The sequence below is a fragment of the Anastrepha obliqua genome, chromosome 1 (assembly GCF_027943255.1).
Source record: "Anastrepha obliqua isolate idAnaObli1 chromosome 1, idAnaObli1_1.0, whole genome shotgun sequence".
In the NCBI taxonomy this organism is placed as follows: Eukaryota; Metazoa; Arthropoda; class Insecta; order Diptera; family Tephritidae; genus Anastrepha; species Anastrepha obliqua.
In genome coordinates, this window is record NC_072892.1 from 37,227,692 (window position 1) to 37,253,045 (window position 25,354).

General features: G+C 37.7%; 2 protein-coding genes across 2 annotated transcripts in view; one reads left to right on the top strand and one right to left on the bottom strand.

Moving 5' to 3' along the window:
- Positions 1 to 419: 419 nt before the first annotated feature.
- LOC129253481 (uncharacterized) lies at positions 420 to 9,655 on the top strand. The gene is made up of 3 exons (XM_054891876.1): positions 420 to 1,576; positions 5,441 to 5,551; positions 9,434 to 9,655. The coding sequence occupies exons 1-3, from the start codon at positions 492 to 494 to the stop codon at positions 9,567 to 9,569; spliced, it is 1,332 nt and encodes a 443-aa protein (XP_054747851.1). The 5' UTR covers positions 420 to 491; the 3' UTR covers positions 9,570 to 9,655.
- Positions 9,656 to 9,720: 65 nt separating this feature from the next.
- Positions 9,721 to 25,354, bottom strand: part of LOC129247723 (uncharacterized) — a 42,206-nt gene continuing 26,572 nt past the window's right edge. The window contains exon 4 of the mRNA XM_054887028.1: positions 9,721 to 10,015. Coding sequence (XP_054743003.1) covers positions 9,748 to 10,015 — 268 coding nt within the window. The 3' untranslated portion in view covers positions 9,721 to 9,747. The remainder of the gene's footprint in view (positions 10,016 to 25,354) is intronic.

Genomic DNA, 25,354 nt, shown 5'->3' on the forward strand with positions numbered 1-25,354 from the left:
CGCAGAACCAACTCCAAGTTACTGTTAATGCAGTGAATTAATTATTTTCGAGCAACTAGGTTATTGGAGTATCAGAGTGACTGCCGTTTATAAATAATTGCTAACAACTTGATTAACGGTTGATTGGAAAAGAAATGTTAACGAGCCGTAAATGGCTTGTGTCAATAAAAGAAGAATTATGTGAAAGATCGTTGATGGCTCAATTAGTGGAGAACGCAAGTGGAATTATTGTGATAAAGAGGTAATAAAATATACACAATAATACAAAAAATATATATTTGAAAAACTGAGATCGACAGAATAAATTTGGAAGATTCTTCATTTTTAATCAGAGCATGCGATCGCTGTTACTCAATAACGTAAAATGGAATTCACTCTAGTTTTTCTGACTGCACGATAGTTCAAAAGTTTCACAGCAAGTAGTGTCCATTTTCAAGTCGTTCGAAAAGTACGTTTTGCATTTTGTGTTCACTAATAAGAGAAAAATTGCAATGAATTTGATACCATCGCTCTATTGCTTGTGTATATTGCTTATTTTTGTGCTAATAGACGGTAAAGATCCAAATACAATTCAAGTGAACTTCAGAAATTCGTCAGTGAAATCCACATTAGCAGGCGCAAATTTCGAAAATGTGTTGACTTCGAAAGCTAAGGCCAAATCGTGTTCCTCAAAGTGTTCGCATAGTCTCAGCGCCGGCAAAGGCACCACTACACTCCGTCCTGTAGTGGAACGCATTTTCTCACGCAAGAAACGTTTTCTACTTGCACCAGCCAAGACACGTTTTAAATTTACACTACAAATGAGCAAAAAACTACTTGCCAACTATCCGACAGGTTTCAGCTTCAACATCGAATTGGCTGTTTATTATCCCATGATCACAAGTCGCCTAGATTTAATACCTAAGCGCTTACGTCCGAAAACCACATCGCAACCTAAAGCGAAGGGCCCTACCACTCCACTAATCGTACAAATACCTGGTTCATTGATACGCTATAAAGCCAAACCCGCTACTAAACCGGCAAAAGTACAACGCATCGATGAATCGGGCCAACAGTTGCAATGGGTGGGTGCGAAGCCAGCAGCGCCCACCTCTGCTGCCGCCCAATATTACACGCAACCGCTGAAGTGGCAGCAATGGTCCAAGTATGGCGCGCCTGGCTATGCGCAGCGTTATGAATGGACACCCGCAAAGCAGTGGCCGGAGAAGCAGCCCACTTGGCTGTCGCAAGACTCTAAATGGAGTAAGTGGACTACTACGCCATTGCCGTGGGTGGCACCGAAAGAGAAGTGGCAGCAAAAAGCCAGTAAATGGCAGCAATGGGATAACAACGCTTGGGCACAACACGCCCGCTGGCAGCGCGATACACCAGGAGAAGACATTGAAAATATGGAACCTGCTGCACATCTTGAAACTGAGAGTAATTTGAGTTCAGCTGAAATTTTAGAAGAATTGGAGGAAATTGAACCGCTGTATGCACATTTTCCTGAACTGGAGGATCATCACGAGTGGAAACATTACCATAGCTATCGTGATCGTAGACAGTTATATCATCAGTTGCATGGTTTGAGTGGCATGTAAGTGTGTTTTTTATTATTTAATGAAAGCAAATATTCAAATTTATGGCATGTGCCGCAGAAAGTTCTCTCAGTCAGGAAATGGAAATTATATATATTATATATATAATTGGCGCGTACACTTCCGTTAGGTGTTTGGCCGAGCTCCTCCTCCTATTTGTGGTGTGCGTCTTGATGTTGTTCCACAAATGGAGGGACCTACAGTTTCAAGCCGACTCCGAACGGCAGATATTTTTATGAGGAGCTTTTTCATGGCAGAAATACACTCGGAGGTTTGCCATTGCCTGCCGAGGGGCGACCGCTATTAGAAAAATGTTTTTATTAATTTTGCTTTCAGCGAGATTCGAACCAACGACCTCTCTGTGAATTCCGAATGGTAATCACGCACCAACCCATTCGGCTACGGCGGCCGCCCGAATGGAAATTACTCTCAACTTAATTTGCCCAGAGATTTCAATGACGCACAAGTTTCGTGCGTAATGAGCTAAAAAAATCTGTTTAAGTTTCAACCAAGAAAACTCCATAAAGGCTTGCTGTAGAATATAGCGGTACCAACGTCTATTGACGGAGATGTAATGCATAGGCAGAGCTGATTAACTCTGAGCAGACGTTTTTTTTAGTACTTACCTCTCAGTTCAGCTTAGTTGCATTCTAAATCGGGCGTTCTTGGTCGGGCATTCTTGGTCGGACAGTAGCTTATGAAGCGTTCTTACGAGGTGTCTAACAAAAGTTATCTTAGTAGACTACAGTGAAAAGGCCAAAATCAAGTTTAGTTCCACAGCTCTAAGCTCATGCATTTTTAATTTGTCGACATAATTGCCGCTAGTTTCCTTAGATTTTTCAGGCCTTTAATACACCCAAGATGATTCTTAAGTATTTGAAATACGACTGTAACATTCAAATCTAGTTTCTCAGCAATCACTTTCTGAGCCTATTTTGGGTTTCCTTATATGTCGAGCAATCTTCATGAGAAAAATGTCCGGTATGGAATCGCTGTTATGCTGAATAGCTCATTTGCTGTGAGTTTTCTTGTATCTAAGTTGGCTGTTTACAGTGAAACTTAAATTGGAATACTAAGCCAAATTATCTGTTGCTAACTAAAAGCTTAGACAGACGGTGGCATTGATCGGGATTAACGACTTAATTCAACATTATCTCAGAAATTTATACGAAAACTAATACGAATTAACTACTAGACTTAATTCCCATAATTTAAGCGGATTCGGGAAATTTTCTATTCAATACTACCGAAAAATGGCATTTAATATCGATTGTGAATGAAAAATAATCAAATTTTCAAAAAAGAAGAACAAGAAAGAGTGGATGCAATGGTAGTTTACACTAAGACGATCGAAATTAAGTTCAAATGAAAGTTTTTGCCATCCTGTAAGTAGTCGAATGGATAATCTAGAGGAGATGGAGCGGAAAACATATTGGAATTTTCAGTGACAGTCAGGCTGCCCTATGCCCTGGAAAACGTGAAGCAAACCTCAAAGATTGTTCAAGAATGTAAGAAGAAGCTTAATTTTGTCGCAAGACAAAACAAGCTTGTAATTATATGGGTTCCAGAACACTTCGGGGTTCAAGGAAACGAAATTGCCGATGAATTGGCCAACCGTGGATCAGCGGTTCCCCCACAAGGACCACAGCCAATAATCTCAATCAGTGCTGCAGGAATCATGAATTGGATTAGCGATTATGTAGGAAATCTACATAAAGAGCGATGGTCCGGTCTAGAACGCTGTAGAACAGCAAAGTATTTTGTGACAAGTCCGAACAGAAAACTGTCAAACTTTCTACTAAAACTTGAAAGGAAAGACGTTCGGTTGATGGTCGGTATCGTTACAAGATACAACCCATGGGGTCAACATATGACCACCATTGGAATCATTGAGGACCCAATGTGCCTGTCGCGCTTGGAGGAGGCGGATAGCACTGAACACTTTCCCTGTGAGTGTCCTGCCTTTGCTAGAGCAAGGCTACGAGGATTGGGTTCCGATGTCATGAGAATGAGTAATATTCGTTCTCTAAAACTGGAGTATATTTACAGATTTGCCAAAGAATCTGGAAAATTCTCACAGGACTAACTATCTCTGTCTCTGTCTCTATTCTTTCCTATCTCTTTCTCTGATACTTTTCTCCTACCCTCTTTGACTATCTACCCTCTTTCCATAGCTTTAAATACAATGGGATTTTTAACCTGAGTGTTTTAGGAGCCACCAAATCTCCTGGTGCTCCTTGGCTTGAGCTTTTCAAATTCAAATTCAAATTCAACGATCTCTATCTCTGTCTCTATTCTTTCCTACCTCTCTCTGATATTTTTCTCCTTCCCTCCTTGACTATCTACCCTCTTTCCATAGCTTTAAATACGATGGGATTTTTAACCTGAGTGTTTTAGGAGTCACCAAATCTCCTGCTGCTCTTTGGCTTGACCTTTTTAAATTTCAAATTTCAATTTCAAGGTCATTGTTCGGATATTTCGGAGCAGTTTGAGAATATTCAATTTAAGATTTTTTTTTTAATAAATAATTATTTTTTAGTATCAGGTCAGCTAATATTCGTTTCTGTCGCCTGCGATTCAGCATATCAACATTTTGGCCAGTGTTACAGAAAAGAAAAAATCCATAAATGAACGGGATTTGAAAATTGTGTTTCAGTAGAAAATGAAGTGGCTCGATTATGCTCAAATATTCTCATTGAATATTGTAAAACGTAGTAGTGTCTTTGGAGTTACCATAGATATAAGACTGAGAAAGAACCGACATGGCTAGATTCATCTATTTATTATTTGCTTGGCACCATCATTTATGATAAAAGTTATAGTATCCGTTTCGGTAGAAAGGGTCTTTATAAGTAGGATAAATACGTTAAGGCATGTATGTATAATCTATTTCCCTCTTCAATTCTGACTTGTTACATTAGATTGCCTTAAAATACTACCCTCAAATTTTTCCTAGTCAGTCTAGTATCTCTTAGCTTGAGAGTTTATATATCTTAGTAGGAGGTTATATACTGTTATTGTTTTAAACGAATATATTATTCAGACAATAGAATAGAAGACGGATTAGAAAAAAAAGTTATCTCATAACCGTTTTCAATCATGTCGCTCTAGATGAGGATGGGTTTTATTTTACTTCAATTCGAATATTTTCGCTCGAATAAGACCTCAAGAGGGCACTTTGGGTCTGGCGAAAAGTGGAATGTGAACTACCATATATTAGCACTGTTACTGGCATGTTGGTTGAACTACATCTATGAAACCGGAATTTCTTCATGTGGTCCTAGCTATAAGAATATGATTTTTCGAACTGCTTCTGCAACCAATATTCGACTTACAACATCATAAGAATTTCACAGGACCGCGCTTTTTCCGTGGCAGTTACGTATGCGAGTATAGGCGAGTTCTATGTTTTCGAACTACATTGATTAGGGCAAATTACTATATTAGCTTTAATTATGTGCTCTGGTTACAGGGTAATGTGAAAGCGGTTCCAAGCGGGCCATTTTTTAGTCTCCGGACATACCACTGCTGCGACGGCAGCTTTGATGCTGCATTAGGCATTTTAAACGTCCCCATCCACAAAAACAAAAAAATTATGTATTCTAGTATATTCTGACTTTTCATTGATTAGTTTTTGCCTCCTTAATATCATATACTTTTATGATTGTTGAGAGACTAAAGTAAGAGTTTTTTATTTCGAAAATGTCCTCAGCTCAGAGTTCATACCTTAAGTATTTTATTTGGAAGCCTATGTTTTTGTAGTAGTAAGGAAATAAATATGAACACATGTCCTTATTTTCATTTAACAAAAAATATATAGTTTGATTTGTCTATATCAAAAGTTAACATCGTTCTCTTTACAGTCTCGGTATTGACCTGAAGTCGTGTGTTCTGCGCGTCATCTGTGACTGCAAACGTTTCCTGCTTCCACCTGGTTATTCAATGGTACAGGACATACTGAGAAAGTTGTTTACGTAAGTTAAAATTTTAATTCAGTTTAGGAAAAGATTAATAAATAAATAAAAATATTAAAATGAGATAAGGCCAAATAGAGTGAAATAAAATTAATATAAAGTAAAATAACAAAAAAATTAAATAAAATAAGATAATATAAAAAAAATTAAATAATATAAAAACAATATAAAATAAAATAAGTTAAGAGGAAATGAAATAAGGTAAACAAGAAGTAATATGCAAGACAATTTAAAAAATGGAAAGTAAAAGAAATAAAAAAAAAAAAAAAAATTAAATTAAATAAGTTTTACTCAATTCCTGTCATATGTCCGAAATTTTCTACGTTAAACGTTTTATTGCTTGTAAAATTGTTTACTATTTTATATAATATAATATTTATATGTTTTAGTTATAATATTTTGTACCTTTTATAAATTATTGGGTTGCAGCTAAGCTGTCGCCAATTAATGTAAATTACTCCTTTTTTGGGATGCAATAAATAAGTCAAATAAAAAATGCAAAAATAATAAAAATTAGAATAAAATTCAATGAAATAAAAAAGCTAGAGTTAAAAAAAATATAGAAAATAAAATAAATAAAAATAATATAAATTAAAACAAAATAAAATTAAATTGTATAAAATAAATTAAAATAATATGCCCGCAAGGGCATCTTTCATAGAGAGTTGACGGGTATGACAACCCCGCGGCCCCTAGTCACGACCCCGCATGGATATCTTTCACAGAGGGGTGCTGGAAGTAACGACTCCACAGCTCCGAAGTTTCAGCGTTTCCCGCATTACAAAGAAATCTAATGATTACAGCCGAGTGAAGATATTCGCTCACGTGTCGGCAGAAGCCACGGCTGCTAGCTAGGGCTCTGCACATCGACATCAGATAGCGGATTCGTCAGTGGTACAACACGTAAACCCCAACACTGCGACAAGTGTTTCTCAAGTTAATATCACAAGGGCAGGCCCTGTTAGATAGCGTATTCAATGGACAACGGAAATTATTATATTATATTAATATGTCCTGCGCTGCTACTACATCTCTATAAATTGTGAAGAACCGGTGCACATGACGGCCTATGGTGAGAGAATACTAGACCTGTTCCTGAGAAGTTACAGACATCTGAATGGGAAGCTTACAGAAAATAGCCTTGCTACAAAAAAGCAATCTTCCAACACGAATATGCAAGAAAAGAAAAGCATGAGGAAATTAAAAGTGTAATACGCAACGAGTTGCAAGGAGTGGAAAGTAGCGAAGAAGAAATAACACCAGAGCAACCCACAGCCTGAAAAATTAGCAGAATTTACCAACGTACGACCAGAAATTAACTTGATTTCTGAAAGTACTGAAAGCGATAGTCCAGAAACTTATGAGGAACGGGAAGTAAAAGACATTTTCAATAATTATCTGGCGAATTATGAAGCTATGGATCCTTTGCTAAGACCAAGGATACCCCGATTAGGCGAATCGGAAAAGTTAAACGAAGTTCTAAAAGCACTTAACTCGAAAATTCTGCCAACATATGTCGCCAATAGTACCAACTTGGAATATGTTAGCACTCTCTTTTATGTTTCTGCTCTCACTACTGTACGATCACTGGGGAAGCACCCAAAGCTACAAACATTTCAAAATACGACAACGCAAAAAGCACCAGTAGTTCCCAAGTGATAAAGAAGACTCCAAACACGAATTGCCAGTCAGAGAATCTATTCCCTCATAGATCTAAAAGGTTGTGCAGGCATATATCTAGAATCATCACGTCGCTTAAGCCTTAGACTTGACCAACTATCCGAGACAATTGATAGGAAAGTGCAGCAACTCGCCGCTTACTCAAAACGATTAAGAAGATACCTCAAAAGCAATCATAGACGGAGGGGAAACCAGCTTTTTCACAAAAAACAAAAGAGCTTTTATAGAAGTCTGCAACAAAAAAGCAATGGAGAATCTCAGACATCGTATCCACAACAACAAGATATAGAACAGTTTTGGGAGAAAATATGGGCACAAGCAATGCCGATGCGAATTGGTTAGCCAATGAAAAAAAAAAAACAACTCAGACAACGTAGCATCAATGCACTTCTGCGGCATAACAGCAGAAGAAATAAAGAAGAATATACGAGGTGTGTTCAAAAAATATCGCGAATTTTGTGTTTTTTCAAAAATTCTTTATTTATTCATTAATATCTATTGTGTCCCTTGCAAAGTAATCCTCACGAGATATTATGCACTTGTGCCAACGTTTTTTCCAATCTTCGAAGCACTTCAAAAATCATTTTTTTGTTTCTTGTTCAGCTCCTCCTTCGATGCCGTCTTTATCTTGACAACCGTAGCGTACCGTCGTCCTTTCATGGGCGTCTTCAGTTTCGGGAACAAGAAAAAGTCACAAGGGGCCAGATCTGGGGAATACGGTGGTTGTGGCATCATTAGTGTGTTGTTTTTGGCCAAAAAGTCGCTTACAAGCAACGATGTGTGAGCAGGGGCGTTATGGTGATGCAAGGGCCAATTTTTGTTCTTCCACAAATCCGGGCGTTTCTGGCGGATTGCTTCGCGCGCAAATTGCGCATAACTTGCAGGTAATATTCCCTATTGACTGTTTTACTCTGTGGCAAGAACTCATGATTCACAACGCCTCTGCAATCGGAGAAAACCGTAAGCAAAACTTTTATATTCGACCGAACTTGGCCCGCTTTTTTCGGTCTTGGTTCGTGCAGCAGCTTTCAAATCATTGAAAAAAATCGAGTCACACGAGCCAATCGATATATCTAGGTCCTCAGCATCTTCTCTAACGGTCATTCGACGATTGGCATATACCATTTTCTGCACTTCATCAATTTTTTCATCTGGCACGCGTTTCGTCGTTCACATCTTCTCGGCTTTCTGTGAACATTTTGTACCACCGATAAAGGTTGCTTTGGTCCAAAATAACTCCGTATGATACGGTCAACATTCGGAATGCATCCGCGCACTTAATTTCGTTTTTCACACAAAATTTCATACAGGTTCTTTAATCCGTCTTTTTGAATAGGTAAAAATCGACGACGAGCCGAAACACCTGCAAGCAAAGTAGCTGTCAACAATTAACTGAACATTCAAAATGGCCGAACTCGTCGGCATGAGTGAGAGACATGAGTACCAACATATCGCCACAAAAAAATCGAGATTCAAATATACGTAACTTGCGAAAATTCAAAATTCCCGATACTTTTTGAACACACCTCGTATAGTGGTGCCTCTTAATAGCAACATCCAAGGCACATACTCCACTAATATACCAAAGTAGGCAGCTTTGGCTATAGAATTAAACCGGATGTATAAAGAGAGGGAAGTGAACATAACTCCAATAATCTTCCACTGGATTAGTACCGAAGCATCTAATACAAAACTTAAAGAGGTATGACTGCCAACAGAAGACATGTATATATAATAAATATACTAGATACATGCGCAATGGTTTGCAGATTTTTAAATATTTAAGTAAACCTTTCACTACGCTCCACCAGAGTACAATCCCTTGAAAATTTGATCCGGGATGTGTAATCTCCGGCAATAGCCGAGATGGATTAAACTCAAATAAAATAATATACAAAAAACAAAAAAAAAAAAACAGAAATAACGGAAGAATAAATAAAATAATAAGTGTAGAATAATAAAAAAGTAAAAAAAAAAAAAATGCAAATTGAAATAAAATAAAATTAAATTAAGAGAAATAGGAAAATGGGAACAATTAACTATCTAATATAACAAATTAAATAAAACAAAATAAAATAACATTAATTTAGGGAAAATAAATTTAAAAAAATAATTATTAAATACATAACATAGTAAATTTAAATAAAATAAAATAAGAAACTTTATTGAAAATATAAAATAAATTCATTTTTTTCAACAAAGCTTTCCAACTAAAATTGGCCTGGAGGACGAATTCAGCCGAATTGTGAAACAGAACTATAAGACGTGTGATGCGCAGCTAAGAACAGCGTGCCCCTTTAACATACTCGCTTGGCTAATGGGACAGAAACAGGGCTAACAACTGGTGATATTAAGCAAATATAATAAAATGAAAAAACAAAAACAATTTAGTAAAAGCAAAAAAAGTGCGACAAAAATTGGAAAGTGTTTCATATATTTTATTTAGATAGTTTACGATTAAACAGTAGCCATTCTTGTCATTAGTACTTCATATCTCTGCATCCGTGTAGTTATTCTTATTTGACAAACTGCGTTTCCCAAAGCGATTGCCGACATAACGCGTACTCTTTGTCGCAGCTACCTTCAAAAGCATTTGCCCGATCGTAGCGTTGGTCCTTGTAATGTATGCGATTATAAAGCAGGTCCTGATCCAATGCTTCTGGTATTGTAAAAACAGCTCGCATTATTTCACCTACAAAAGTGCCTGGTTCACGTTCTTTGGATTTTTGTCCGGTCTCACAAAGGGCCCGCAAAATGCATTGGTGACTGTTTTTAATTTCAAGTCTACAAATGAGAATATAGAATATATTTGACATTTATTAAAATATTTGATCGCATATAAGAGATTAACAAGAGCAATAAAGTATTTGGGTTTTACAGAGAACTACTGTGACCTAGAAACACGTTTGTATCTCGAATTACATCCCTAATCTCCAATACCGTAAGCATCTTCAGACTCCCAAATGAAGGCTAAGAGGTGCTTTGCGTAATATTTAGTCACATTTATATGAGTATATGGCATACAATTGGTGCGTGCATCCTTTGTTGAGTTCTCGGCCGAGCTCCTCCTCCTATTTGTTGTGTGCGTTTTGATGTTTTCCACAAATGGAGCGACCACGGTGTACGTGCCAAATCCAGCCCGCAATCCGTTTCAGGGTAATAGTTTCATTTAGATCTTGTTTATTTAAGGCATCCGCACTAACTGGTGAATAAATGATGAAGACCGCCATAGGCTCTTAAACTGAATACATTGTCAGGGTACGCCTTCTCAACTAAACTTCTACTCAACCGGTTATATGGTTGCTAAGCAGAGCTAATTTGACTAAAGTTATGGGTTCATTGAACTGTTTGCAAAGTAGCCCTCTTTAGGTTACACCCAGGTGAATGATATTCAAAAACGTGTTCCACTTTCGTTTATTTCTGTATATGAAGTCACAGGCCTTAAATATTGGCTAGCAGAAAAATCCGAACAGAGTCCCATCAGAAGGTTAGGACAGTTGGAGACACTTTTTATGGAAATAATAAAGGCATATTTGGAACCATCGACTGAAGTTAAATTATGGAGCCCTCACTTCACTCTTATAAAAATAATATAAATATGTATTCTCTTAACCGCGAACTAACACTTAGCAAACTAACTCGGACGACCGTCGTAGCCGAATGGTTTGGTGCTCTTCATAAAAAACCATTTGCCGTTCGGAATCGGCTTAAAACTGTAGGTCCCTCCATTTGTGGAACAACATCAAGACGAACGCCGCAAATAGGGAAAGGAGCTCAAAATGTACTTTTATGATATATAATATATAATATATGAATTAGATTTTTATAAAAAATTAACGAAACAAATTTAGCATTAAAATTATTGCAAAAATTGTATAAGTGATTTATTTATGTGAGTACAAGTGTATATATGTATATATTGGGTAGTCGAAAAAGTCTTTTCGTATTTTGTCAATAGATGTCGTTGGAGTCATCTATCTCCAGTGCTACCAATCACATTGTGTCATATCATTTGGTGTTAGAAAGGCGACATTTTAAGCTTCATTTAACCAAAAAAAATTAAATTCGAAGAAGTTGAAAAAAAGTTATAGCTGTTCAAAAATGAGTGAAAATAATGAAGAAATTCGCTATATTTTGAAATTTTTGTATAAAAAAGGGAAGAATGCCACGCAAGCCACCAATGAAATTTGTGAAGTTTACGAAGACGATGCTGTATCAGTTCGTGTAGCACAACAATGGTTCGCTCGCTTCCGTTCTGGAAATTTCGATGTGAAAGATGCACCTCGCTCCGGTCGACCTATAGTTGAAAAAGTCGATGAAATTATGGAAAATATTGACCAGGACCGTCACATAAGCTGCCATGGCATCGCCAAGGCACTAAACATTCATTATCAAACGGTTTTGAACCATTTAAAAAAGGTTGGTTACAAAAAGAAGCTCGATGTTTGGAAAAGTGGATAAAATACGACAATAATGTGCGAAAAAGATCATGGTGCAAGGGTGGTGAAGTTCAACAAATGGTCGCAAAGGCAGGATTGACGCCTCGAAAGGTTATGCTGTGTGCTTGGTGGGATTGGAAAGGAATCATCCACTATGAGCTGCTCTAGCCTGCTCGCACGATTGATTCTACACTTTACTGTGAACAACTGATGAGATTGAAGCAAGCAATCGAGAAGAACGGCCAGAACTAATCAGCAGAAAGGGCGTCGTCTTTCATCAGGACAACGCTAGGCCACACACATCTTTGATGACTTTGGCAAAAACTGGGAGAGCTTGGCTGGGAAATTTTGATGCATTCACCATATGGCCCTGAATCTTTGAGCTCGAATATCGCGAAAACGGTTACGTTTTTGACATCAATTATGTTACTGTAATGTAATCAGAAATGACCCTGATAGTAATGCCGTTAAATATCTAGGATGACTTTGCCGATACAAAGATATTTTGTAAAAAATATAAGACAATGTTAATGGAACAAACATTTCAAAGCTCTCTTAATTTACACTCAATAAACTTTACGCTGTTCTGGTTAATTCTCATTACAACCATCTATGAGCTTTCAGTTTTTTCTCTTTATAAATGTCGGTTCTAACTTTTTCTTGCAGTTTTTATCCCTACAAAGATGGCCTTTCTATCAGTTCAACTAACACTTCTTTTTCATCATTTTCGTTTCTGAATTTTGTTAAGCTCTCTTATCCCATGTAATTGTTTTAAGTAATTGAAGATTTCCGTTGTAGCTGAGTTTTGCTCTGCAGGAAGTGGCTTTAGCAGCCGTCGTCTTTTTTAATTTCGTATATCAATGCACTTTTGCCTTTTGCACTTTGAATGCTGAATCTGAAGGAATTTTCTATGAATATGTCAGTCGCTGCGCTATCGGAATAATGCGTGTGGAGGTGTGGGTGTGTCAAGTTGCTTATCAGCTTTTTTTCCTACGTGACAATGGATGATTTCTTTTCTGATTTCAAAAGCTACTAATAAGCATAGTGTACAAGTTCTTATATGTGTTTGTGAGCATTTGATTTTAGTACAAGCTCCCGCACACATTTACATGTATGTATGTACATATATACGATGCCCAGTAACAAATTCTAAGGCTAAGGGGAGTAATTAATTAATAATTTTAAATAAAAGTTTGATATTATATAATGCAGCCACTCTGCTAGCTTCTTGGTGCACTGTAAGCTGGAGCAAATATTTTCAATAATATTTGAGACAGCATAAGAAGAAGATCTTACTCTCTTGCTACAGGGTGGCTGATGAATTTTGCTAATTAAGAAACTCAAATAACTTTTTTTTTAGTGTATGGAATTCATTTATTTTTTTTTCAAGTTGAAGGTCATTAAATTTTATTAAATGTAGCTTAACTAGTTTTAAAAATAATTGAATTTAAATGCCCCCCATGCTCGTTGACACAAGTGCGGCATCTTAGTAAAAAGTTGTTCATTGCTGCTTTGAGAGTTGCGACAGGAATAGCCGCAATTGTTGCCCGAATGGATTGTTTTAGTTCATCCAAATTTGTTGGCTTTGTTTTATAAACTTCTTGTTTACATAAACCCCACAAGAAAAAGTCAGGTGCAGTAAGGTCAGGCGACCTGGGGGGCCAACGAAATTCGGAGTTTCTTGAAATCAGTTTATTGGGAAATTTTCGTCGCAACTCTGTCATAACAGTCTGGGCTATGTGACACGTTGCCCCATCTTGTTGAAACCACAGAGCTGAAAGGAATTCTCTTTCGGCGTAGTTCTGGATAGAAAAATTCTTTCAGCATTTTCAAATAACGGTCTCCAGTAACCGTAACGGTGTGACCATTTTCTTCAAAAAAATAAGGCCGGACAATACAGCGTGAAGAAACCGCACACCACACTGTCACGCGAAGAGGATGCAATTCCGTCTCGTGGAGTATCTGTGGGTTAGAAGTACTCCATATTCGACAATTTGTTTGTTCACATTGCCGTTTAAATCGAAATGGGCCTCATCAGACATGAAAAGGCAGTTTAACATGTTTTGGTCTTCTTCCACCATTTGCAGGATCTTCTGGCGAAATTCCAAGCGAATCGGCAAGTCTGCTGCATTCAGTTTGTTAACCATTTGAATTTTGTAGGGAAATAAGTCTAAATCTTTGTGCATTATTGTTTGCAAAGACTGTCGGCTGACACCAAGTTGAGCAGATAAGCTTCTTGTTGAAACCCTTGGATTGCTTTGTATAGCTGCAGCTACAGCAGCGATCGTTTCCTCCGTCCGAACTGGTGGGTTTCGATGATAAGGCCTTCTTGCGACTGTTTCTTGCTCAGCAAAATTATTCACCAGTCTCATTATGGTCCATCTGCTCGGGGGATCGCCGCCAAACATCCGCCTGTACTCTCTCTGTACCAAAACTACGGACTCCAGTGCGTGATAGCGGCGGACTATCCAAATTCTTGTTTGCGTGTCCCAGTTATCTATTTTAATAAATTTTAAAGATCAATCTGCAAATTAAAGCAAAAATGGAAGAGATAACTTCAAAAGAAAAAAAGTTATTCAATTTTTTTTTGGTAGCGGCTTTCATCAGCCACCCTGTATTATTAGTTTGAAAAATCTCTTTGGAGATATAATGCGTAAATTTTCGGTTTCAATATTTTGAAAATTAAAAAAAACATTATTTGCTTGTTTCAAATTTTTCGAAAACAATAGTGGAGTCTAAAAAGTTGAAAAATGAAGAACTCGATTTGAAAATTACGATAAAATATGTAGTTCATAATTTAAATTCAGACAAGTCCAGCTCGAACAAGTAAGCAGTCCTTTTTTTTTGTTTTCTTTTCAAAAACTAAATAAATAAAATATCAACAATTTTTTCGACGATGAATGTCAACATGAAATTTCATAACCTGGAGGCGGAAGTAATCACTTATAAGGCCTCTTCGATTCGCCAAGCATTAGAAAGTGACGAATAGACGAAGCAACTGCTATAAATGAACATATATTGGTAGCGTTGGAAAAGAGCTGCCAAAAATTACATTTGTTTGGAAGCACTTAATAAGTATTAGGAACGCCGCGTTCATACAGGGAAACATTTGCTGTTTTAACTCGTTCCATGTGACGCTCGAGCTGTATAAACACCCTTTGTGTTCTCGGTCTTCTCAATGTTGTTGTTGACCTTAGACTAAAAACTAACAATTACAAAGTGTTTGCACACGACGTGCAAAATCAAAAGAGAATTCATAATATTGCAGCAACAAAAGTCATCCTGTATAAACGCAGTCTAATGAAACTCTCTTGAAAGAGAGTTGGCAGCATTGAAAATAGTGAGTTATACCAGTTTTATGAGGAATAGCTATACTCGTCAGAGATGCGCGATAACTTTGTTGTAGCTTTCACATATAAATTTTTCATCAAAGGAGTAGATCCTAAAGGTAGCGAGCCGAGAAGTGACGAATCGAACCCGCCTATAAATACATTTTAACGGTGGTTGAGAAAATATAGAAGGATGCGCATTGCAGTAACGCTACTCTACTTTCAGTGCATTTGATAGAAATAACTGTCGCAATTCCAGAGGACTGCTTGAATTTGTTTGCTTCCAAAGAATTGCTTCATTCCTATTATTTTTTCTACCATCTTCCTTGTTTACATAAACCTAACATCAAATCGCAAATTTATTTGCCAATCTTCGCTCTTTTGACTTACTTTCTTTTGTTCCCTAAAACACTTCATCAACAATCAAAGAAATTCACGTAAAGTTGCATAAATTGATAAAAAGGATGTTGTCAAAAGTACCGATCAAACTGATATGAAAACAATCTTCTTCTTATATATAAAAATTAATGTTTGTTTGTATGTCATCGATGAACTCAAAAACTACTGGACCGATTATTATAAAAATTTGTATATATATGTATTTTTCCATGGAGAAGGTTTGTGGGATATACTAATTGATGCCATTCGCCACCAGGTGGCGCTGCAGAGTAGTAACTTCGGCTCCGTTCAACCGATTGTCATAAAAATTAGTATGACCATGTATTTTTACACAGAGGAAATGAATATGACATTTTAGTTGCTGGCGTAGCAACGTGCGCCGAGTACAGCTAGTTTTAAATAAAATAAAACAGTGGTTCTGGCATTATGTCAAGTCGCATGATGGCGGCAGCCAATTGATGAACGCGCGCCGTGCTCTCCTTCACAATTGCCAACACCTCGAGCGCTCCGAATAAACTTTGGCTGCCACGCCATCGGGTACTCGGTAGTAGAACTCTGCCCGCCCATTTCACACGTATTCACACACTCGACCAATCAGTCTTTGTTCAAACAGCAACGAAGCAACAAGAGTGAAGGCTGTGTTGATTTGTTTTATATATCATGTCATGAGCCCGCTTAGGTCAGCCAATCAGCTGTTCGTTTATAATTCGCCGAGGCCCGCTTAATGGTCTGGTATTTTGAATTTTCATCACCATGATCTGACATATAGCGCCAACTTGTTGGAGCCACAGCGCGGATTTATCGATGTTGTCTAGCTCTGACTACAGCAAGGTGGTTAGTATCACACTATCCCGAAGACCATTGACAATAACGGTGTCTCCTGCCTCATTTAAAAAAATGTCATAAACCTCATCAAATAGCAAATCTTTACGAATGGAAATATGGTTTGTTGACGCGGCCGCTGAAACAAAATCAGACTCGTCTGAGAAGATGATTTTTTGGTCCAAGTCCAACATTCAACATTCAATGCCAACGTATTCGGCACCCAATTAGAGAGCTCACACCGCTGTTTATTTCGTCGTATTTCAACTGTTGCGCCAGTACAATCTTATATGAATGGGGGCTCAAATTACGTTGCAAAATACGCGATGCCTAATTCAGCTGAACGGCGCCGAATCAATATATGTATATCTGAATATTCTTCGATACTGGCCGCTTCAGCGACAATGTTTAATTTCCTCCAAACTCTCTCTAGCTTGTGGTTTATGGGCCATGTAGTGTACTCACGCTCACACGGTGTGACGACTTTTCTGCACACGGCAGCCATGATGACGACCGGCCTTAAGGTTAAAATTTACATTTGCAATTGAGCCGGAGCTTCGAAATTATTTTTTAATAGACTCCTCACATTCAGAAAACTTAAAACGATGCAAACTGTACGGAATAATTTAACCCTTTGAAGCACACATTTTACTTACCAACCGCTTTTATAATTGCATGTAATTTTAAGGGTTTCAGGGGTCGCTGATTACGAATCTGAGGTCAGATTTGAGAAATTCAATATGGCGGATACAAAATGGCGGACCTATTTTTTGAAAAATTTTTTGGAAACTTACCAAATTTGACATTAGGGGGTTTTTGGGGTCGCTGATTACGAATTTTGGGTCAGATTTGAAAAATTCAAAATGGCGGATACAAAATGGCGGACATATTTTTTGAAAACTTGTTGGATACTCACCAAGTTTGATATTAGGGAGTTTTTGGTATCCAACAAGTTTTCAAAAAATACGTCCGCCATTTTGTATCCGCCATTTTGAATTTTTCAAATCTGACCCAAAATTCGTAATCAGCGACCCCAAAAACTCCCTAATATCAAACTTGGTGAGTATCCAACAATTTTTCAAAAAATATGTCCGCCATTTTGTATCCGCCATATTGAATTTCTCAAATCTGACCTCAGATTCGTAATCAGCAACCCCAAAAACCTTATAGTATCATGTCCCATCTTTATACATTATGTACTTTGTTGAAAAATGAATTTTTTCCTGAAAATAGACGATTTTTTCAATTTGTTTATCTGTAATTGTTTATAAATTCACGCAAAACAATTTTCTTAGTTTCAGTTACATTCTTTGATATATGGATTATCATATAAATAAATTTTCTCGGTCCCATTTTCATAAATATCAAATCTGTAGAGAAAAGTTGAGAAAAAAGAAGGTGGGAACCTGGCTTCCCACCATGCTCCTAAGGGTTAATAGCTGGTTGTCGTTGGTCACTCATCTGGTCACTCTATATTGGAATTAACCTTAAAAGGATAAATATGATCCGTATGAAGTAACGTTGACCCTAATCTTTTCATGAAATCATACTTTTCAATAACTACTAAGAAACAGTAAAATCGAGTGCAGCACATAAGATAATATTGGGCCTCTTCTACTATATTTTTTCATTTCCCCGCTTGCTATCTCTATGCTCGATTAACTTGACGAAAAATTTGCATGCGAAAGCAACAACAAAGTTATCGAGTAAGATTCGCCGATAGCGAGTATGGTGATAGCTTATTAGAAGCACTGTCTTACCAACATATCGATGGTTTTCGAGAAAAGCGACACAACTCAAAATTAACTCAAATTCGGAGTTTTGCCGTTAAAAGCAAAAATCAACTACAGAGTTTATATATTTTTATTTGGAAAAGCGTCATAAGCGAATCACTTATCTAGAAAACTGACCCAAATCAGTATTTTTTTTATTTTTGAATTATGTCACTTTTCTCGAAAACCATCGATATGTAATTTAAGGCAGCTCTCTTCAAGCATTGCCGACATATGTGCATTTGTACTACATAGTTGCTTCATCTATTCGTAACTGGCTAAGTTGCCTGGCGAAAAGAAAATGCCCATGGTATCACGTGGAACTCCCTCAACTTCTTGCTGAGAAGGAGAAACTACCTTTGTTTTTTTTTAGTCTGGCAACAAAACCGATTTAGTCCAACGACGAACAGTTGGCACTCAAAAACCGAGGTACCACTGGTTGTTCCGATCATCACTGACTATCTAAAGTGTGCTCTTTCTGAGCTCATTTGGAGATTGGCCGATTGACAGTTGGGCGCATTTTTTTGTATATATGTTTGTGTGTTCTTCCATTTATGTTAACTGATATGTTGATACAATCAATTTTCACTTTGCTTGCAAGCATTCCGATTTCATGTAAATCTCTAAAAACGAACATAACTTTATACGAGCTCATACTGACATACATACATGCGTATGTATGTGTGTAATTTGAAATTCGTCTTTAGCACATGTCCTTTGTTTGCTGTGAAATTTGAATTGTGTTACAAGATAGTTATTGTTGCTGACATATCTAATGCTCTGCAGCGACGAGCATGTGAACAATCACTATTTTCTACATCTATGAATATGTACATGGATGTGGATACATGTCTGTGGCTGTACATATGTACGTATGTAAATTTATATTTACATATAAACGATTGAATTTATTTCTTTGGTTGCTCGGAAATACAGTTTTAGGTGCATCAGCATCATTTACATACTAGCAAACATGTACATACATGCATACACACATACACGTATGTTAGCCGAATCGTATGTTCGTATACTTATAATTTTTTCAAGCAGAAGTAAATTGAAATTGATTGGCAATTTCATAGATAGAATCATATTTGAGTGTATAAATGGTAGCTTGAAATGTTGAATGCAAGGCCAAGGACGCTTACAAAGTTTTTTTATGTTGGAAAAATCCTCAAAATACAGCAATTTCTTTCTCATTTGCACATTTCTATGTACATATGAATGCGTATTTAGGTATGCCTGTATTAGCCTTTTCGATTTAAGTTGTTTGTTAGATAGAATGTAGAATATTTGATAGTACAACACTCTGGCTTGTTGCTCCATTCAACGTTATCGCGTGTCAAATGCTGCACTTAAGAACTTATCGGAATTTATGTGACATACTCGAGTTCAAATTATATTGAAGCTATTGAGTGAAATAAATCTCAATTTTGACCCGCAATTTAATTAAGCTTACTACTGGGTGGTTCATTTAGCATTAATCAGATATTTAGTAAGTAACATGCACGGATTTTATTCTTCATATCACTAACTTGTCCCAACAGCTCGGATTATTGCGGTTCGACAAGGTGCTTACGATGACCCAAAAATATTCGAGCTTTACGAACCGTCTCTGTCAAATTTTCACCATTTTTATAGTGAATTTTAATAACTTCAATGCGTTGTTTAAGCGTGTATCGCCATTTTTATTAACGGCGTAGTTCCTACTTGTCGAATATCAAAAAATGACAGCTTCAAAAGTGACATCTACCGACATAGCGGGCTATTCAAAATAACACCTGGAAACCCTTTATATGTATATAAAATTTGCTGTGTTCTATTCTACTGAACAAAGGGAAAATAAAGGTTGTCAAAAAAATCTTGCGGTATTTCCGCAAGCTTGTCTTTGCAAGCGCGTAGTTCTAGTTGTATTCGTCGCATCGGTTCACGCTAGAGCTTTTTGGAAAGCTCTTTTCACGTGCTAACACGTGTTTGATTAATTGTCGCAAACATGGAGCAAAATAAAGAGAAAATACGGCATATTTTACAGTACTACTACGATAAAGGCAAAAATGAATCTCATGCTGCCAATAAAATTTGTGCAGTTTATGGACCCGATACAGTTTCCATTTCCACCGCACAACGATGGTTTCAACGTTTTCGTTCTGGTGCAGAGGTGATCGAAGATGGGCCACGGTCCGGAAGGCCTGTCGTCAAAAATTGCGATAAAATCGCTGAATTGATCGAAAGAGACCGGCATAGTAGTAGCCGTAGCATCGGCTAAGAGCTGGGCATGAGTCATCAAACCGTCATAAGCCATTTGAAGAAGCTTGGATTCAAAAAGAAGCTCGATGTATTGGTGCCACACGACTTGACGCAAAAAAACATTTTTGCCCCTATGGATGCATGCGAATCGCTTCTGAATCGCAACAAAATCGACCCGTTTTTGAAGCGGATGGTGACTGGCGATGAAAAGTGGGTCACTTACGACAACGTGAAGCGCAAACGGTCGTGCTCGAAAAGCGGTGAAGCTGCCCAGACGGTGGCCAAGCCTGGATTGACGGCCAGGAAGGTTCTTCTGTGTGTTTGGTGGGATTGGCAGGGAATCATCCACTATGAGCTGCTCCCCTATGGCCAAACGCTCAATTCGGACCTGTACTGCCAACAACTGGACCGCTTGAATGCAGCACTCATACAGAAGAGGCCATCTTTGATCAACAGAGGCCGAATTGTCTTCCATCAGGACAACGCCAGGCCACATACATCTTTGGTGACGCGCCAGAAGCTCCGGGAGCTCGGATGGGAGGTACTTTTGCATCCACCGTATAGTCCGGATCTCGCACCAAGTGATTACCACCTATTTCTGTCCATGGCGAACGAGCTTGGTAGTCGGAAGTTGTCCACAAGAGAGTCCTGTGAAAATTGGCTCTCCGAGTTTTTTGACAATAGGGAAGCGAGCTTCTATAAGAGGGGCATTATGAAGTTGGCATCTCGTTGGGAACTCGTCATCGAACAAAACGGTACATATTTGACTTAAATCGCATTATTATAACCAATTTTATGAACAATTGAAAATTCAATAAAAATACCGCAAGACTTTTTTGACAACCTTTATTGGTTGGTTGAAGATGAACCTTTTTTGAGCAGCTCATTTTCACTTCGTTACCTATGGTAATAAACCGAATTGTTGCATTTGGTAGTCTGAAAATCAACACGTCGTCACGGAGAAGACGATGCATCCACAATTGCTTGGTGCTGAGTTTGGTCGGTCGGCATTATTGAATTTTTTTTTTCGAAATCTCTTTTACAGCCAATAGCGATTCCTAACGTGTCATGCTAACCATTTTTAAATTTCTCTAACTAGAATTTGAAGAGTATGCCAAAGGCGATATTTAGTTTCAACACGTCAGCGCTTTGTGCCAGCCAACAGCCAACATCTAATTCTATATTCCGTCTTTTGCGCACTGCCTTCGAAAAGCAAATAATATGTTATTTGCTTGCAGCCGAAAAAACTTTAGAATCAGACCATTCAATTTCTATGTCAAATCAGTAGCTGATTTTTTAAGCTTTTTTTTAAGAAAATATGTTCAAAACTAGTGATTGAAATAAAAAATTAAGTATGATTAAAATATATAAAATTTAGTTAGCTTTACCTTGATATATCACTTGTTTGTATCGGTTAAGGGATCCTTCAGAAATTAGAAATTTTTATGATTTAAATTTTTTTTTACCCACAACTGTCAATTGGCGGTATCTGGAATACTACTTAACAAAAAATAAATATTTTTTATTGAAGTTTCGTACTCAACGACCGATTTTATATTGGCATTGATCATTGTAAAGTCAAGCGAAAAAATCATTTGAATTAAAATGCGCTCCATCATAACTGGCAATGCCATGATTGACATTTCCTTCAATATAAAAACTGATTGAAAAATATTGCTTTGTCTTTTATTTTTAGCCGAATTCCAAGCGTTAGATGGACCCCCCTAAAAGCAAAGAGTATTTTTCGAAATCAATATTCAAGAAAAAGTTTAGAAAACTCTATTACAAGTGTTATATCCCTGAAATTTGTAGAAAAGTCGGATCTAAGATAATAAGTTATATCTTTTGGATACCTATATCTAAACATTGCACTGCAGTTGTAAAGCAATTCACATGAATAATAGAAAAAAAATTATTATATTATTTATTTATGTTATATAATGAGATGCGGATCTGTCCACAGCTGCGATGAAGGTGATGCCCGTGCTGATACCGTTTCATATAGTTATCCAGCAATCAGCAAATGTACCTAGTTAAATATTACTAGGGAAGACTTCGGTAAAGGAAAAGTATTATCATCTGAAGTCATCAAATTCAAAGAGAAATTCAGAATTGAACTGGACGACAAGGTAAACTGGAGTACACCTGCATTTGAAAGTAAACTCCAAGAGTGTACTCTGCACTGGTACACAGATGGCTCGAAGACGTAGACGCATAGGCGCTGGAATATATCGTTCTGCTAATGGATACTTATCTAAGCATCTTCCGAGCGGAGGTGTATGCCATCTGTGTAGGTGCAGAGATTAACTTAGACAGGTACCTCCGGAATGATCGAATTGTTATTCTGAGCGACAGTCAGGTGGCACTCAAGGCTTTGCCATCCTGTGAGTTCAAGTTCTGATATGGTCCACTGATTCTTGTCGTTTCTGTGACCAATCCCAAGAGAGTCTCATGCTCCTTATTCTTGAATGCAGCGCTATAGCGCGGAGAAGGTTGAGGCCTATGCGCTCAATCCAACCCAGCTCTATCTTAAGTATAATAAGGGAACAGGGTCTGGACCAGGTACTGTGATGCGCAGGGAGAAGACCATGAGGTCGAATATATAATAAATATAAATCTAAATATAACTATAAATATTAATATCAGAATAAAAAGGCACTTGTCGCTAGAGCCATCGGCCTTTCGGTTTTTGTTATAATGGCTTTGTTCTCATAAGTTTGCCAGTTTGCCATCATCAGCCGAGTAGCGATTGCAATAGAAAAATATGTGCTTGATTTTCTTTCTTTCTTTTTCTAGAACTGTCTACCCATTCCTAGATGTTGACGGTCACATTTATTAACTCAAATGCATACCCTCATTTTCTTTGCAAATTAATCTAGGTATCTTCAAAGTATAAGTTACAAAAATATACCTACAAATTAAACGACTTATACACTAGAACAAGTTTATATTGTAATTTGTACACGCTTATCTATCTATCTCGGGCAAAGTGAATGAGTCCGGCTCATTCGTGAATATGACCGAGTCAGGACATCTGCCTCTATCCTATGCTACGTTTTTCTGCTATTTCCTTTGATTAAGATTTTGACTATCTCATTTTTAGTACCTCGAACGATATGTCCCAAATATACCGTTTTGCGTCGCTTGATAGCTTGAAGCAACTCTTGTCTTTTTTGACATCTTCTTAGAACTGATTTGTTCTGTAAGCATCTAAAATTTTATTTGCTTTGTATTACTTTTGGTGAACATCCAAAGTGAATAACTCGTTGAGGAGCCATTTATGGTGTGCATTCTTCTTTAACACTTTCACATTAGAAATTTACGCTGGCAAGATACCAGATGCAGTAGTCGATATCTCGTAAAGTATCGATCAAACAATTTAAATTTCATGCTCCTTGTCAAGGTGGCTTTGCTTTCTAAACAAATTCTTTTGCTGTTTTTTGTTTGTTCCATTCAGTTGTGAGTTACAGGCTCTTAACAATGTTAGTAGTCGTAGCATCGCCCAGGGGCTAAAGATCGACTATAAAATAGTTTTAAACCATTTGCGCAAAATAAATAAAAAATAAAAAGAATGGATTTCTTTTCGCCCAAAATAAAGATATGTCAGACTGACCTAGGTATATAAGACTAGTATGAATTGCCAGTCATAGACAATAGATTTTTATTTTTTTTTAATTATCTTAGACTTCGATTTAATCAAAGGGATATTAACCGATAATAAATGAAATAAATTGATGAAAAGGCACTATCGATTAAGAATTTTTTGTGTATGGCGAGGTTAAGTTTGGGAGGGCGGTCAGAATTCAGACCCTTTGACATGCCGCTAGAGGTTACAGTTAACCTTACGTCTTAATATTAATTTGAACTTAAAGAAATGTCGCCATGTTCCTGATATGCATGGTACTGAGACCAGCAAGCTCCTTACGGAAGAGCCTAGCGTTTGAGTTTTTAGCCTAGATGGTGACGAGCAGTGCAGAGAAGGTGTCTTATATTCTTATATCTTATAATTACCGCGGTAGTTAGGCGAATGCCCCACCTACTGAGATTTAGAGATTTCATGCATTGAACACTTATTACCGGCAAAGTCGCTGAGTCACGGAGCAACTTGCCAGGTGGATTCTGGCTGCCAGCTTTGTACCAGCCTTGATGGTAGGTAGGTGGAAGGTGCACTGGCTATACTCAGTAGTTGGGCTGCCAGTTGCGATCTCAAAGTCAACTCTGATAAAACGGAGTTGATGCTATTCACCAGGAAATACAAGCCTTCGCATTTTAAGCTTCCAAGACTAAACAACCAGTGTCTTACACTCGCATCCGAAGTCAGGTATCTTGGTGTAATACTTGACCCCAAGCTCCACTGGAAGCTGCACATAGAAAATCGAGTTAAGAAGACCAGTATAGCCTTCTACGCCTGTAAATCTAGGTTCGGCAAAAAATAGGGTCTCAAGCCACGTGTCGTACTTTGGATGTACAACTTAGTGGATCTGCCAATTTTGACATATGGTTGCTTAGTTTGGGGGGTAGCTCTTCAGAAAGGCTATAACACCACTAAACTAGAGAGAGTGCAGAGAACTGTATGTGTGGGCATCACTCGTGATTGTAGAACAGGTCCCACTGCACTTACTTCCTGTGTATCTGCAAGTTAAATCCATTGCCAGTTAAATCCTGTAGGACATAGTAGCATCTTGAAGCAGATCTCTCCTTCCTTCTCTATTCTTCTCACTGATCTCTCCATCCGCAAACTATGCTTTCAGGGTTGTGCTAGGGCTATCTTTCCGAGCAGGAAAGACTGGAAAGAGGGGAGAGTCGCTAAGGATATAGGTACCTCTGTTTTCACTGACGGATCCAAGATAGAATCTGGAGTGGGAGCGGGGGTTTTCTTTAAATCAGCCAGCAATTCGCGAACCTGCAGGTATGCAAAATGCTTCGGGATCGCTGTTGGGAGGGAGACATTAATATTTTTTCCGATAGCCAAGCTGCGATCAAGGCCCTTTTGTCGCCGTATTGGAGCTCTCTTTTGGTGAACTCCTGTAAGGAGGAACTCAAACATCTCGAACGAGCAGGAAACATCTCCCTTATCTGGGTTCCTGGGCACAGGAATATAGAGGAAAATGAAAT

Coding starts and splice junctions, on each gene's coding strand:
- LOC129253481 (XM_054891876.1), top strand. CDS start 492: ATGAATTTGATACCATCGCTCTATTGCTTGTGTATATTGCTTATTTTT. Junction 1,577..5,440: donor TTGCATGGTTTGAGTGGCAT/GTAAGTGTGTTT, acceptor TTCTCTTTACAG/TCTCGGTATTGACCTGAAGT. Junction 5,552..9,433: donor ATACTGAGAAAGTTGTTTAC/GTAAGTTAAAAT, acceptor TTTTCAACAAAG/CTTTCCAACTAAAATTGGCC.